The sequence below is a fragment of the Miscanthus floridulus genome, chromosome 5 (assembly GCF_019320115.1).
Source record: "Miscanthus floridulus cultivar M001 chromosome 5, ASM1932011v1, whole genome shotgun sequence".
Classification (NCBI taxonomy): domain Eukaryota; kingdom Viridiplantae; phylum Streptophyta; class Magnoliopsida; order Poales; family Poaceae; genus Miscanthus; species Miscanthus floridulus.
Window position 1 is genome coordinate 25,805,242 of NC_089584.1, and position 15,780 is coordinate 25,821,021.

Here is a 15,780-nt window from a genome sequence, read left to right on the forward strand (position 1 = left end):
CAAATGAAAAATATGCATGAAAGACATTTAGGCTTCAGGTACTTTCATTTATCATTTTTCATTGGTGTGCCCCAAAAGCTATTCATTTTAAAATTCACTCAAGCTTTGCACATAGGTGCAGTAGCATCGGCTCTTAAATATGGAAGATGAGGCCCAGGAGGATAGGGGTAAAGATTGGACAGGGATATGCATGAAGTCGTTCATCCAATGGGGCATCATTTTTTGTTCCTATTTTCTTAAGCAAGTCTGGTGCCAGTGTGGACGACAAAATCGGCGACCGTCCACCGCCGACGGCAAAAAGGGTACGGTAGCAGTAGCACGCTAACATAGGAACCGAAGAGCAAGCTAGCGTGAAACATAAAGATGCGATCAGTGGGGATTTTCTATTGGGATGAGGTTGGTCTGTTGGTCCAGCAGATCCTGGCTGGGCTGAGCTAGGCAATTAACCAAGATTAATTTGCTACATGATTCGTGCACTTTTAAAAAATAGAGCACTTATGTTGTTATTATATAGGCTGAGTGTGAAATTGGTGGCTTCCCTTCTATGATTTGTATTCATTGATACTCTGAGCAAGAACCAACTACGAGTTAGACTAAGGAGACATGCATAATGTCCACCGTGAGGTTGTAACCGGTTATGATCATCATGACCTGGAGATGGGACCAGATACCATGGAAAACATTGACATGCATCAACATGGCCTGGAAACAGGATCAGGCATCAATCCTACTCCTTGAAAAATAAGAAACCAAGGTCCGTTCCTTGAGAAAAAGAGTTCATCGAAAAAAAAACAAAACAATGCCAATCAAACATGCAGAGGTTATGACGTGATTATAGGAATCATCACAAAATGTCTATACCATAATGAGCACAGTCACTACAGTCATAGCAAAAGCATGGAGACTTTGGGGTAACATTGCTACTTCTGAACTAGCAATTGAATCCAGACGAACGTACTCTTGGTTCTGTAGGTTTTGAATCGTTGCACTTGAGGTAACAATGTTGGTCTGCTCAGAGGAGTGCTGAAAGGTGCTGATGAAATCCTACAGACTGAGGCAGACATTGGTCGGTGCAACAAACTGCTGCTGGTCATGAGCTGTAGCTGGATCCACACTTGACTCTGTCGGTAGATTGGTACGGACACCAGGCAGAAACTGAAGATTGAATTGATCACCAGTCTGCCTCTGACCTATAGTTACATGTGTGGTTGAATTTGGAGGATTGATACCGACGCCAGGGATCGTATGGGAAGGTAGCTCTGAAACTCCAGTACTTCCAGCAATATGATTGACTGAAATTTGAATGTTGCCAACAAGTTGTATGATTCTATTTAGCTGTTCAAGTCCCCAATTGTTGTTGTTTGATGTAGCACTCTGATTTCATCGGCTCTTGTCAGCACCTCATCTAAGTCTCTCCTAATATCCTCAAAGCGATTTATCCCATGGGTTCTTCTTGTGTTCACTGATGTGCCAATCTGAGATGATTTTCCACGGCTCTTATGGTCAGCAGTAGTCATGAGAACGTTAGGCTTCCTCTTGATACCTTTGTGTTTTTCATTTTCAACAATTAACTCGTAAAGCTGAAGTGTATATGGAGTTAGCTTCTGACAGCGTTGATTTCCAATGTGATGAGCCACACCTTGCCTAATAGAATTGACTTTCATGACCCAATGGCAGAGCAGCAACGAGCCGTGACCACACCTGGAGTCCTCAAGGCTTTAATCAGTAGTGCAAACCGCCAATAAGCACTGTTCAGCCCGGCTTGCTGAAAACTAGATTGGTAGAAAATAAATAATTAGTTTACAATTAAATACATGCATATCCATATATGTATGAATCTATGCATAAAAATACGTGCATGATAACATAATTATACCCTATTTCCTCTGGCAGGTAAAATCGTATGTATCGTTGATTGTATCCATGATATCGGTCTCTAGGTTTGTAAAAGCCCTGTCCACCAACGTAACGAAATTTTGATGAAGAAATTAAATTTAGATAGAGAACAAATTAGATAATTTACAGAGGGGTGGAAGCCTCACTCTGAAGGACGCAGCGAGATATGTAGTCAATTTCTGCCTAGAGCTTTTCAATGTTTACTTAAGGGTTAATTGAATCTTCCAATGGTATGATTTCCCTCGTTAGAAATTTTTTTGCTTGAGCATACTCTTGTCTGTTTAAAAGTTGCAGTAACTGTTCTCTTCGGCAACACAATTTCACCTCAGTATGTTGCATGGTTATATCTTGTCCTAGATGAATGGGCATGTATTGCCAAGTACATTTCCAGATTTCTGCAGTAGTTGGAACTGATCAAAACACCCACAATACTATAGTTGTAGGGACCTTTGGGAAAAAGCAGACAATAGGGAAAGAAAGATAAGTTAGGAGTTACGAAGTATATATATATACAAGTAAATATAAACTAGATAAAACTCATAAAGAATAAAATATGAATTAGTTACATATGTCCCAAAAAAAAGATATATTAATATGGTGAAATTAATAGTAAATATTATCTTTAAAAGAAAGGAAAAGATGGCGCATCTTATTTTGCCCGTACCCTTTAGTATCTTATCTTCTTTACACTGATTTCATGTTTAGTAGCTTTGTTATAATGACATGAATCCTAATATAATTGATAATGATGTATTATTCTAAACTTTTTCCTTTCAAAAAGGACCGAGCGACAACACATGGCCCCATTAGCCATACTTAAAGAATGTGATAGCTAACCATGATGTATTCCCCAGCTAATATACCAACTAGACTAGAGTGGGGGTAAGTGATATATATGATATGAGTGATGACACACATAGCAGAAATCCAAACATAAAGATAAAATAGCAGTCTAGCTAGCACGGAGGACGAGTGAGCACAAGGTTTCCAATGATTCTAACTCTACTTCTATGGTTCTATCTTAATCACACAATTGCACTACTACATCTTAGAGAGAGTGGAGAGTCTTCCTCCTTGTGGTGTGTCTTGAGAGTGAGCGATACCTCTCTATTTATACTACTTAGAGTGGGCCCATAGATCCATGTGATGCATCTTCTATTCCCTTGGATCAAACCCCCATTCAATCAATGGTGAGGATCTTCACTTAGTGTGTTTCTTTGCATGGGAACATGCTGGAGGTCGGTGGGGGTACAATAAGGGTGGTCGGCCGACCATAGAGGGCATAGGCTAACCCCCTCCTTGCCAATTGGGGCCATCGCCTCAAGTGTAGGCCCTCTTAGCATAATCAAGAGTGGGTATATACATGTGGGACCTTCTTGTCACGTCAATTTGTGGAGATGTCAACCATCCAATCCTTGTGCTTTGATTGTGGGCTATTGAGAAGAAGCACAACTTGCATCCATGGGTGGATATTGATTTGGATTGTGTTTCTTGGATCATGGGAAGCTTGAGAGGGTAGTGGGACCCACTAGGGTGGTCAGCCGACCCCCCCCCCCCCTAGTGTGGGCCCACAAGCTCCATTTCTTCCCCATTGCTAAGTCCTGCAGAGAAATACTCCATATACATGTGGAACCTGTTATTTGATAAAATTATGCTCATGATATGCTTATCTTCCTTTTATTTCGAGACTGCTGGTGGTGTTTTGAGTATGTGAAAATATGACAATTTCTCACCGAGTCACCGTCAACAAGAAAGACTTGTTGTCTAATAGAAAGACTAAGTTACCTGATGAACGTCATGTTCAACCCGATGCCAAGTGGATTTGTAGAAACCTGCATTGAGGCCATCTAGACCTACAACGGCATTGCTTCTCATTCGTTTAGCAATTCGCTGAAGTTCCTGCAAATTAGTTATGGGGTCAATATATTCATTTGTTTAGTTTACTTGGTTGGGGTAATTTGAGTTGTCATTGTCCTTAGGCGGTAGAGAGTGATTTTGGGATGTGAAGATATTGCTGAAGTAGTCATTCATAGTGGTTGCAAGCTGCTAAGGAGTTGTAGATATGGTGCCATCCAGGTTGTGAAGGTGGGTGATTCAGTTGTGTCTGGTTCTTTTGAGGATGGTTTGGTGGAAAAAGAAGTGTTTGTCCCCTTTGGTAGCCTAGTCTTTTTTGTATCTTTATCGGTGGAAGATGTCTTGTTTGGTAAGGATAATGTGGTGTTGGTGAGTGAGTTCTCTTTGGATTGATTGGTTCTAGAGGTGTGGTGGGTTGGCCAGTTGTTGTAGAAGTTGTTGTTCGATTGTTTCTAGCTGGTCTGAGAGTTTTGGCTTGGATTTTCTCCATATTTTGAGCTCAGTGGTAAAAAAAATTATTTTTTGGTGAAAGGGCATTGAGTTGAACGTTTCCAGCTTGTCTTTGCTACATGTTGGAAATCCTGTTCCAAAAGCCACCAATTTTCAAACTTGAAAGGTTTGTTAGTTTTAGTTCGGTTGGAATTGAGGACAGAAAGAATGGGCGCATGATCACTCCTCATCATGGGGAGATGGTAGACCATGGTAGTTGGGAAAGCTGTACATCATTCTGCATTTGCTAAACAATGATCCAAGCACTCATAAGTGGGATTAGAATTGAAACGTTTGTTGGTCCAGGTGTAACCCAAATCAAACAAAACACATTGCATAACCATGCAACAAAAATAAAAAATATGTCTAGCATCTGCCGGTCTAGGCCCTAGCTTTTTTATTGGCATTCATGATATTGTTTAGATCCCCCATGCATAACATTGTAATTTAGGATATTTTACATCAAAAGCTTGCACTTGGGACCAAATATTAGTAGTGTTTTGGTGGTGGGGATCTCCATACATGCAGATTAAGCCAAAGTTCATCATATGGTCTGCTTATAAACACACAAATCAAGGATGTAGTTCTGGCCAAAGTTCATCATATGGTCTGCTTATAAACACACAAATCAAGGATGTAGTTCTGGCTATAGCTATCTACATCAACATCTACTTCCTGACTCCAAAGAAGCCAAAGACCTCCAGAAAGGCCTTGGGATGGAACGATGTATGCATGATCAACATCAAAACCATTTATTAGAGCAATTTTAGTCAATCTAGAGTTCCTTGTTTCTGAAATGAAAATAACATGTGCTTTGGTTGAGGCAATGAGGTGGGCGACGTGCAACACTTTAGAACTACTGAGGTTCCCGCCTGAACCCCGACGGTTCCATGCCAGGAGACTCATGGCACCCATGGTGCCTTAGAGGCTAGCGTCAGAGCCTGCTGTATGTTGTCCTTAGCAGAGTGGCAGTGTAGGCCTTCAGTTGGAGGCTAAGATCCTTGGCAATGGAGATCCTATGGCGCATTTGGATGCCTATTTGGGAGGTCTCGTTACACAAGCTGAGGATGAGTGGCCAGATCTAACCACCCCCTCCCCCCGACTAGGGAAGCGAGAGGAGGAGGAACACCCCTTTGTGGCAAATGTTGGTAGTCCTAGAGCTCCATGTTGTCCGTAGTAGTTGGCCCTTTGACATGATAGGGGGCAAACCCATGGAGTTATGGTTGTTGAATCTGGCTTTGAGCCAACCTGCGAGAAGGGCGCAACACCTCTCCTAGAGGTTCGTTGCTAGAGAGGCCAAGAGGATAAAAAAGATCATCTATAGAGGCCTATATAGCCGATCCTGTACCTCGTGTGCCACCAATACTTGGATCCATCCGTGAGAGACAATGTCGACATCTCTAACACCGATTGGGGACTTTGCGTCCCAGCGACGAACGCTAACCTAAGATCTGGTGTTGGGGTCGTCGGATGTGTCTCCTCCCGCGGATCCTCAAACTGCAGATGTAGCTTGATGTTCCTCTAGTTCTTGACTACGAGCGAGGCCTATGACAGCCTTGAGGCGAGAGTGGGTCCTGAGAGATAACTCCATAGCTCTATTTCCATGCTCTTTTCAGGTCCGACCGGACTGCCTAGAGAGATATATAGTCGTTGTTAAGGATGAAAACGGTCGAACTCGGTCGAAAAACTCCTCAACCGTTTTCTACTTTTACATTTGAAATACGAAAGCGAAAGCGAAAGCGGACAAGCCGGACACGAAAACGAACACGAACTTACGGAATATCTAGAATTTCGAAAACGAACCAATTCGAGCGGAATTATGTCGAACACGGTCGGTATGCGAAAATTCAATACGAAATACTGACCCACAGTGCATAGCATTAAACAAGTGCACGACCAAATACATAACAAGTTCACAACTAACAAGTGCATGATCTAGTTCAAGTGCATAGCATTAAAAAGTGCACGACCAAATACATAATAAGAGAGATGAGGCTGGGCGCCGTCTATAAGAGAGGGCAGCTAGCCACCGGTAGAAAGAACACAGCTGCGTGGTGAGCAGCCTGTAATTGGGCTGTATGACCTGTGCAGTTGGCCAAATTCGGTTTAAACCGAATTTTGAATTCGGAATATTTCAAATTAAAAGTAGAAAAGTAGAAAACGGTCGAAAAAATGTGTAAACCGTTTTCTACTTTTACATTCGAAATACGAAACATCTCAAATGCGAAAGCGAAAATGGTAAAGTCGAACAAGAAAATGCGGATTCGGTCGGATTAAATATAGAAAACGATGCGGTTCAGTTCGGGATATTTCCGTTCCGTTTTCATCCTTAGTCGTTGTGGTCTGGGTGTCCACCACCTTCATAAGCAGGGTGAACTGCGATTCATCCACCTCTTCATGCACCCATTATTGATTCCTTGCAGCACGTGATGAAAGTTGCAGAGCCTGCATGGACCTTGCAAGCTCCACAACAAGTGGGGCGAGTTGGTGGATCGAGGGATTTGTCAGTTATGCGGGGGAGGATCTAGCGGAGAGGGTGGGATTGATGGTGGAGCCCTATCGAGAGAGTGACTCTTTTCCATGGTGGCGAGGGGAAACAACAACTTGGCCAGAAACAGGAGAAGAACAAATCTATAGGGCTCATCATCGGAGTAAAGCATGTTGGGGGATTCGGATCAGTGAAAAGAAGAGCGGTGGAATCAGGCCGATGGGGGAGGAGGGGTGGACGCGTGGGGAGCTGAGTCGATTTACTGAGCAGGTGTCGATCTGCCGGTCCGATGAGGTTGGGAGCGAACAGATTGATGAGCAGGTGTCGATTCGGGGTTGGATCTAGTGGAGAGATCAAGTTGGAAGTGGATTGGAGCAGAAGGTAGGGTGGGGAACTGGCTGCCCGCCGACTTTCTGAGAACTCATGACCTAGAATTTATTTTGACGGAGATTGAGAAAGAGAGGTTGTTGTATGTGTGAGTGTGTGTCTTCTTTGAATGTGTCAGACAGGGGAAAAGATGCCATTTTATGATACTATATTTTCTACAATGATTGGAGGCCATACATTGAGACCATATTTTTTTAGGATAATAAATACTCCATTCTAGATTAATCATTCTGATTTTTCTAGATGCATAGTTATATCTATGCACCTAGATATATATTACTCTCCATCCCAAAATTAGTGTCATCCTCACTTTCTAAGAAGTCAAACACTTTTAGCTATGACCAAAATATATATAAGAAAATATTAATATATTTATGTTGCATAATTAGTATCATGAGATGAATCGTTGAATATATTTTTATAATAAACTTATTTAAAGATTTAAATATTACTAATATTTTGTACAAACCTAGTCAATATTATGACACTTATTTTGGAACGGGTGGAGTATGTCTAGACACTTAGTAAAACTATATTAAAAAAACAAAATAACCTATATGATTTGGAACTAATAGAGTATGAAGGTTACGTATTTTGTGATTAGAATCATAAATTGCTTCCAATCGTAAAATCGTACAACTACAACAGAATTAAGATTATAAGAAAAAAAAATCATAGTGAGGCGTGTGGTCGGTTGGACGTAAGAAGGTGCCAGGTTTGGTGGCAGAAAAACAGAATCAAAGCCACCTTTCAAATTTCAAACCATCAGTCCATCACTCCAGCAGACTCCAGTAAAGCTTATTTGCGCATATTCAATATAGATTTGATTTGTTTTTGTTGAGCTTGTTCATAGATTGTTTGATTTGCAATCTAAATGGTAACCTTACACGCTTACAAATAAAATGTGTGTTTTATTTTTGAGTGCTCACTGGAACGGAAAAACCACATGATACTCCTGAGTATTCTGTACTCGGACAATTTAAGTCAGTGCTTTTTGGGCGCGGTCGGCACGACGCCTTCGTTGCCGGCGAGCGTCATGTACTTGTCCTTCCGGGTCAGCCCGGTGAGCTCGAACCCCAGCGCCTCGCCGAGCCCGCGCTGCACCCGGTTCGCCACGTCGATGCTGTCGCCGCGGCCGCCGTTGTCCACCGGCGTTGTGGCGGCGCGCGGCAGGAACTCCACGCAGTAGGCCGGCCGCGGGTTCATCATGAAGTAGAAAGGGTCCATCCACTTGGCCCCCGGCTTGGTGGACGTGCCGTAGAACATGCCGACGCGGGTGTCCAGCGCCACGGGGTTCACGTCGACGCCGAGCTCGGCGAAAAGCGGGCTGAGCCGGAGTAGGTACTCCTCCCGGCACGTGGTCCCCTCGGGGCACACCACCAGGTCGCCGCTCGCCAGCACCGCCGCCATGTTGCGCTGGTCCTTCTCGCGGTCCCGCGTCAGGCGTGCCGTGCGGATCGGCGCGATCAGCTCCGACACCGGGCTCAGGCTGTACGTCACCGCGGTCACCGGCTTCCCCAGCGCCGCGGCCACGATGATGGGGTCCAGCAGCGTGCGGTGGTTGCACACGTACAGTCGCCCGCCGCCGCCGCCTTCGCCGCCTTGGCGCGCGGTGGGCACGTGGCCGCCCACGAGGCGGTAGTGCATGCCGGTGAACGCGCCAACGGGGAAGCAGACGCGGTACGGGAGGAAGGAGAAGGCGATGGTGCGGAAGACGACGAGCGCGATGCCGAACGGGAGGAAGGTGTACATGGCGAGCGCGGCCGGCGGCGTGGGCGCGAAGGCGAGGCGGCCGTCGTGGAAGACGAGGGGCCTCGGGTACTTGTCCCGCGGCAGCGGTCGCCATCCCCGCGTGTCGGCCTCGCTCACAGCGAAAGTTTCCTGCACGCACAGAAGGTGTGCAACGTAATGTCAAGGGCGCTGGCGTGTGCCGTCACGAGGATCAGCATTCAGCACTGGCGTTAGTTGACTGCGACTATATTTATTATGACAAAAAATATATATATAATAAACCTTTTTGTTGCTAATTTGGCGAGGAACATTTTAATTGCTGATAATAATGTTAATGCAAATTACGGAAGATTATTCAGAGTCCGTACGTGGATAGGATTTCATTTTCAATTTGATCTGATGGGGCTCCTGGTCATTATACTTTTTACAATTTTACTCCTAGCCTGGCCCTCTCTCCTGGTCATTCAAAAAATACTACCTCTGTTCCAGAAATAATACAATTCTAAGTTTAGTTAGAGTCAAACTAACTTAACTTTAGTTGAGTTTGGAAAAAAAATGATACTAACATTTAAGACTCTAAAAATGTATATTATGAAAATATCTTCCATGAACATCTAATGATGTTTATTTAGTACAATAGATAAACGTTAATATTTTTTATATAAATTTAATGAAATTTAAGATGCTTTCACTAAGCAATACTCTAGGATTATATATTTTTTGAGACGAAATGAGTAGTTTTCTAATAATATAATTTTGTTATGTGTAACCGATATATGAAAACAATAAATGTAGTTAAATAAAAGTTATGATTTGTAGACTGATGTGTAAAAAAGTCTAACTTATTTGTAATTGGAGACCTATATTAAGGCTATGTTTAGATTGAAAGTTTTTTCAATCTGATGAATAGTACCACTTTCGTTTTATTTGGCAAATATTGTCCAATCGTGGATCAACTAGGCTCAAAAGATTCATCTCGTGATTTTCAACTAAACTGTGTAATTAGTTATTTTTTTTACCTACATTTAATACTCCATGCAAGTGACTAAAAATTGATGTGACGGAGAGAGAGTGAAAAAACTTGGAATTTTGAAGGGAACTAAACAAGGCCTAAAAACGCTATACATGTGGGTTTCAAGCTATTAATGTTCCATGATAACCAGGAAATCGCTTGTTCCTGGTTATGTTTCCACGATCAGAGTTCAAATTGTAGCACCTACTATAGGTGCAATTTACACACATATAAATGCTTTTAATTTAACTGTTATATTTGCAATGCTATGATTATGAACCAATTTATGCTAATAAAAAATTATTTCGCAAGAACATCATGGTCTACGTTAATTATGATCCACGGAAGGAATATACTCCCCCATCAAAAAAGAATGTTATTTTAGTGTTTTACTAAGTTAATCAATCTTAAGTTTAACCAAATTTATGTAAAAAATAACAAGATTTATCAGACCACAAACACTACCGGAAACGTTAAATTTACCGAGTGTATTCTCTCGAGCACTCGGCAAACAAGATCTTTGCCGAGTGTTGCGCTAAAAACACTCGGCAAAAAAAAAACACTCGGCAACGACGGGGTTTACCGAGTGTCAAAAAAAACACTCGGCAAAGATGGGGTTTGCCTAGTGTTTTTTTACACTCGACAAAGAAGTAAAAATCTTTTTTTCTGGGAAAGAAGGAGAAAAAAAATAAAAAAAAAACTTTGCCGAGTGCCCAGATCCAGGACACTCGCCAAAGAAAGAAAATCTTTTTTCTGGGAAAGAAGGAGAAGAAAAAAAATAAAAAAAAACTTTGCCGAGTGCCCAGATCTAGGACACTCAGCAAAGGAAAAAATATTTTTTTCTGGGAAAGAAGGAGAAGAAAAAAAATAAAAAAAAAACTTTGTCGAGTGCCCAAATCTAGGACACTTGGCAAAGGAAAAAAATATTTTTTCTAGGAAAAGAGAAGAAAAAAATAAAAAATAAAAACTTTGCCGAGTGCCTAGATCCAGGACACTCGGCAAAGGAAAAAATGTTTTTTTAACCATGGATGCGTCCTATCCTTCTCCCCGCACGGCCCCCTCCCCTTCTCCCCGCGCCGCGTCCGCACGCCCCCTCCCCTTCTCCCATCGGCGGCCCCTCCCCTCCTGGCCGGATCCGACCACCCCTCCTTCCCCCCGCCGCTGCCCCCTCCCCTTCTCCCCTGCGCCGCGTCCGCACGCCCCCTCCCCTTCTCCCCCGCCCCACGTCCGCACGCCCCCTCCCCTTCTCCCCGGTGCCGCCCCCTCCCCTCCTGGCCAGATTCGACAGCCCGGCCACCCCTCCTTGCCCCGACCGCCGCCCCCTCCCCTTCTCCCCGGCGCCGCCCCCTCCACTCCTTCCCCAGATCCAGCGGCGGCCCCTCCCCTCCCGGATCCGACGGCTTCCCGGCGGCCGACCCTCCCCTCTCCCAGATCCAGCGGGTGGCGTGCAGCATGGCGGGCGGCGTGGTGGCGTGGTGGCAGGCAGCGTCTGCCGTGGGGCTTGGTGGCGTGGTGGCCGTGGTGGGCGCGTGGCGTGGGTGGCGTTGTGGCGTCCGGCGTGGGGCAGTGGGCGTGGTGGCCGTGGTGGGCAGCGGTCGGTGGCAGCATGGTGGGCGGTGGCAATTTGTTTTTTTTTTATTTCTTACGAAAAATGTTTGTCGAGTGTTTTTTGGCACTCGGCAACGTCTTTGCCGAGTGCCCGACGAAAAACACTCGGCAAAGTGAGTTTGCCGATAAATTTTTGTCGTGTGCCCTTTGCCGAGTATTTTAGAAGCTCCCGTTCCCCGTAGTGAAATAGGGAAACTATGAAAATATATTTCAAGATGAATCTGGTCATGTTTATTTTGATATCATAAATACAGTTGTTTTCTTAACATATTAGTCAAATCTAAGATAGCGTGGCTTAGAATAAAATTAGAATAACTTTCTCTTTAGGATGGAGGTACATAATAAGCGATGTGAAAGGCTAATTAATTAGGAGGTTGTGTATCGCACTGCTATATAGGCCAACATGGACTTCGACGTTAACCAATATAAAATTAGAATAACTTTCTCTTTAGGATGGAGGTACATAATAAGCGTCGTTTGCAGGGAACTGAACCTGTTGATTGAGTATGGTTAACCAATACAAAAAAGACACTTTCGTGCATGACTAAGACTTGCAAACAAACATGGTTATATGGACCCAAGGCTCGGTGACCCTAGGCTGCCGCTCGAGCTCATCAGCGTCAATTTCCCTAAGTAAAATCAGTGTTTAGCCTATATTTTTAAGAGATTAGGCTTAATCTCATACTTAGCCATGAGATCCGCCCAGGCTTATAGAAAGTTCTAGGTCCACTACTGGTTATATATATATATACTTGTACACTCTTATGGTTTTCTTCATATTCTTACTACAACACTTCTATACTATTCCATCCGTTTCAAATTATAAGTCACTTTGACTTTCTTAGTTCATCTATTTTACTATGTATCTAAACATAATATTATATGTAGATGCATAGTAAAATGAATGTACTAAAAAAGTTAAAGCGATTTATAATTTTTGGAATGAAGAAAGTATATATCTATGTATGATATCACCGTTATTAACTATATATACTTATTAACTATATTACTTGTACACTCTATGGTTCACCACCAATGTTGACTTCCTAGTTTACCATTTGAAATTTTGGACTCATTTCCCTTACGCTACACTTCACACAACCTTCCTAATATATGAGCCCGTGGCTGGCGTTCTTACCGTTATCATATAGAGTTCTTTTTTTCCACCCACTATGGCTACACTTCTACCGTATTGCTTGACCTTTTCTTCTCTCTAAATAGTAAATTTTAAAACTACCCTAAAAGATGAGAAAAGCAACTTTTTAAAAGAAAAATAATATCTGGGTGTTATATATATTATTGCAACGTTTTATGCGTCTTTGACGTACTGTAACATCACGTATATCGGACGGTTAATGTTAGGAGAGTAATAAGCAATGCTCTGACGGTCTCACCTTGCAGTAGTAAGGAGAGAAAAGGTAGTGCACCCTACCGCTGCTCGCCGGTCCGACGAGCCCCACGGCGCCCTTCTTTCCGGCCACCTCCAACTCGTCGCCAAACAGCGCCCGGAGCGTCTTCGCTGCCATCTCTGCTGCGTCCTCCTCGTCCATCAGCCCGGCGAGGACCCCACCGACCGACCTCACCTCAGGCCCCACGACGGCGTCCACGCCGACATACTCCTTCAAGAACCCGTCCACCATCACCCTCGGGAACGTCGCGCTCACGGCCACCACCCGCGCCGCTGCCTGTACCGCCGCCACGCCCTCCGCCGCCGTGGCCTCAAGGAAGAACTTGGGGAGCACTGCTCTGCCGACCCTGGCCACCTCCTTCTCCTCCAGACCGACGAGAGCGACCGTGGCCATGGCCCTAGCCCGCGCGCCGTCGCCGGGGAGGAGGAACATCAGCGGGTAGAGCAGCAGCAGGAGAAGGCCCCGGAGGAAGCCGCCGGCCTCGACGGCCACGAGCATGAAGTACGGGAAGGCGGACACCGGCGGTTGCAGGATCCACGCCTCCACGTCGACCACTAGGGTCTGGCCATGTAGCATGTCCAGCGGCGGCGGCGGCGGGCTCGGCTTCATCGTCACTGCCATCCTGGTGGCACGGTGGTGCCGACGACCGGCGAACTTCCGCAGGAGGAGGAAGAACAAGGAGACCAATGGCTTGGACAATGATGAAGATTTCATGGTCATGGCTGTCTATACCTTGCTGGGTAGGTATCTATTGCCTTCGATCGCGAGCCCTATAGTCTGTGTCGAGGTGTTGCATGTACTTGTCCTCTGGCATGCAGTCTGGCTTCTTCGATGGACGTTTGTGTATCTGCTCAGGAGCCACAAGTAGAGCGCTGTGGCTTATTTATTATATACTCGGCTTAGTAGACGTGCCGGCGTGTGCCGTGCCGTCTCGGGGATCAGCACGGGTGTTAGTTAACGTCACGAGGATTAGCAATGTGTTCGTTAGAGTAGGTGTTGCTGCAGCAAAAAGACTTTGGCCGGTCAATTAGGCCCTGTTTAGAGCTCCTAAAATTTCTGTCACATTAAATGTTTAGATACATATATAGAGTATTAAATATAGACTAACACTACGTAAAAAAACAATTTTTACTCATAACCCTTTGTAGGGGCGGTTTTGCCAGCCGCCCCTATAAAATGGTGGCTACAATTTGATTTATAGGGGCGGCTGGATATTGAATCGCCCCTACAAATTAATTTTCAGAAATTACGAAAAAAGGGGAAAAAAATAGCAATTTTTTTATCCGAGGAGGTCCCCACCAGCAGCCACACACACCCACTCTATCGTTGCAGCATTTTTTTTTACGATTTTTGCTAGGTTTCGAACTCGCAACCTCTCGCTCGCGCATAAACTCCTCTACCAATGCACCTCACGATCATTTGTGTCTATATTCCATTTTGGTTCCTCACATATTATACAAAACTGAGCATAAATTGATTATTTAAGGCCCTAAACTAATTCAAATGAAAAAGTTGTCAACTACAAAGTTTTATAACTTTTCGAGATCTATAACTTTCATTTGGTAGTTTCTCCATCCGAGGTCACTTATAAAATTTGAATTTCAAATTTGAGAAATTCGAACGTAGTTTTCCATAACAAGATGATTTCAAATAAGAAAGTTGTCAACTACAAAATTTCATAACTTTTCAAGATCTACAACTTTTATTTTTACTATTTATCCATCCGAGGTCGTTTAAAAAATTTCAATTTCAAAATTTTGAAATTCAAACATATTTTTCCTTGACAAGATGATTTCAAATCAAAAAGTTGTCAACTACAAAGTTTCATAACTTTTCAAGATCTACAACTTTCATTTTTACTGTTTATCCATCCGAGGTCGTTTACAAATTTCAAATTTCAAATTTTTGGAAATTCAAACATAGTTTTCCTTGACAAGATGATTTCAAATCAAAAAGTTGTCAACTACAAAATTTCAAAACTTTTCGAGATCTACAACTTTCATTTTAGTTGTTTCTCCATCCGAGCTCGTTTACAAAATTTGAATTTTAGTTCTTAATTTTTAATACTCGACGTCTATTTGTAGGGGCACTTTAATCTTGAGCCGTCCCTACAAATCTGATTTATAGGGACGGCTGGATATAAAGCCATCTCTACAAATCAGGCCATTTGTAGGAGTGGCTGATAATACTGGCCGCCCCTACAAATCCATTTGTAAGGACGGCTCATTTGACAACCATTTGTAGGGGCGGCTCAATATAGAGCCGCCCCTACAAAGAAATGAAGGCGTTGCTATAAATCGTTTTTGTAGTAGTGTAATTACAAAACTAATTACACAACTTATGGCTAATTTATGAGACAAATCTTTTAATCCTAAATAGTCCATGATTTGACAACATAATGCTACAGTAGCATGTGCTAATGACATATTAATTAGGCTTAAAAATCATCTCACAAATTAGCCTCAATCTATGTAATTGGTTTTGTAATTAATCTATATTTAATACTCTTTATTAATATCTAAACATTCGATGTGACATGAATTTTAGGAGCGACTGAAGAACCAAACACCCCCTTAGTCATTTTTTCTGGATCTGGGGATATAGCCCGTTTTTAATTAAGAGGAGTGAATTACAAGTCAGCTATGAAAGAACCCTCATAACACAGATTACAAACCACTAAGACAGTAGTGACTGACCTAAAATAAACATAGGAACAATAAAAAGACATAAGAAAGAGCGATTGCCCTCGACACCCTAAACCTACAACTGTGCCTGCAATAAAAGTAATCAACGCTATGGTTGCCCACAACAAAGATAAAGTCGTGGTGGCAAAGCATCCACCCAGAGAAGACACATCAATATCCAGTAGCAACGGCAGCAAAGCATCCGCTAGTGAAGACCAAGTG

The 15,780-nt window shown here is 43.4% G+C and overlaps 1 protein-coding gene across 2 annotated transcripts; it reads right to left on the reverse strand.

Annotated features, from left to right (window-relative positions):
- Positions 1-7,925: 7,925 nt before the first annotated feature.
- On the reverse strand, positions 7,926-13,717 carry LOC136451817 (probable glycerol-3-phosphate acyltransferase 3). Of its 2 annotated transcripts, none has more exons than XM_066452501.1 (2): positions 12,898-13,717; positions 7,926-8,995 (listed from the first exon to the last, which is right to left on the reverse strand). In XM_066452501.1, exons 1-2 carry the CDS (start codon positions 13,592-13,594, stop codon positions 8,094-8,096), a joined length of 1,599 nt encoding a protein of 532 aa, XP_066308598.1. In that variant the 5' UTR covers positions 13,595-13,717; the 3' UTR covers positions 7,926-8,093. The 2 variants fall into 2 exon arrangements, with proteins under 2 accessions (XP_066308598.1, XP_066308597.1); XM_066452500.1 differs by having other exon boundaries at positions 12,860-13,717.
- Positions 13,718-15,780: the final 2,063 nt, after the last annotated feature.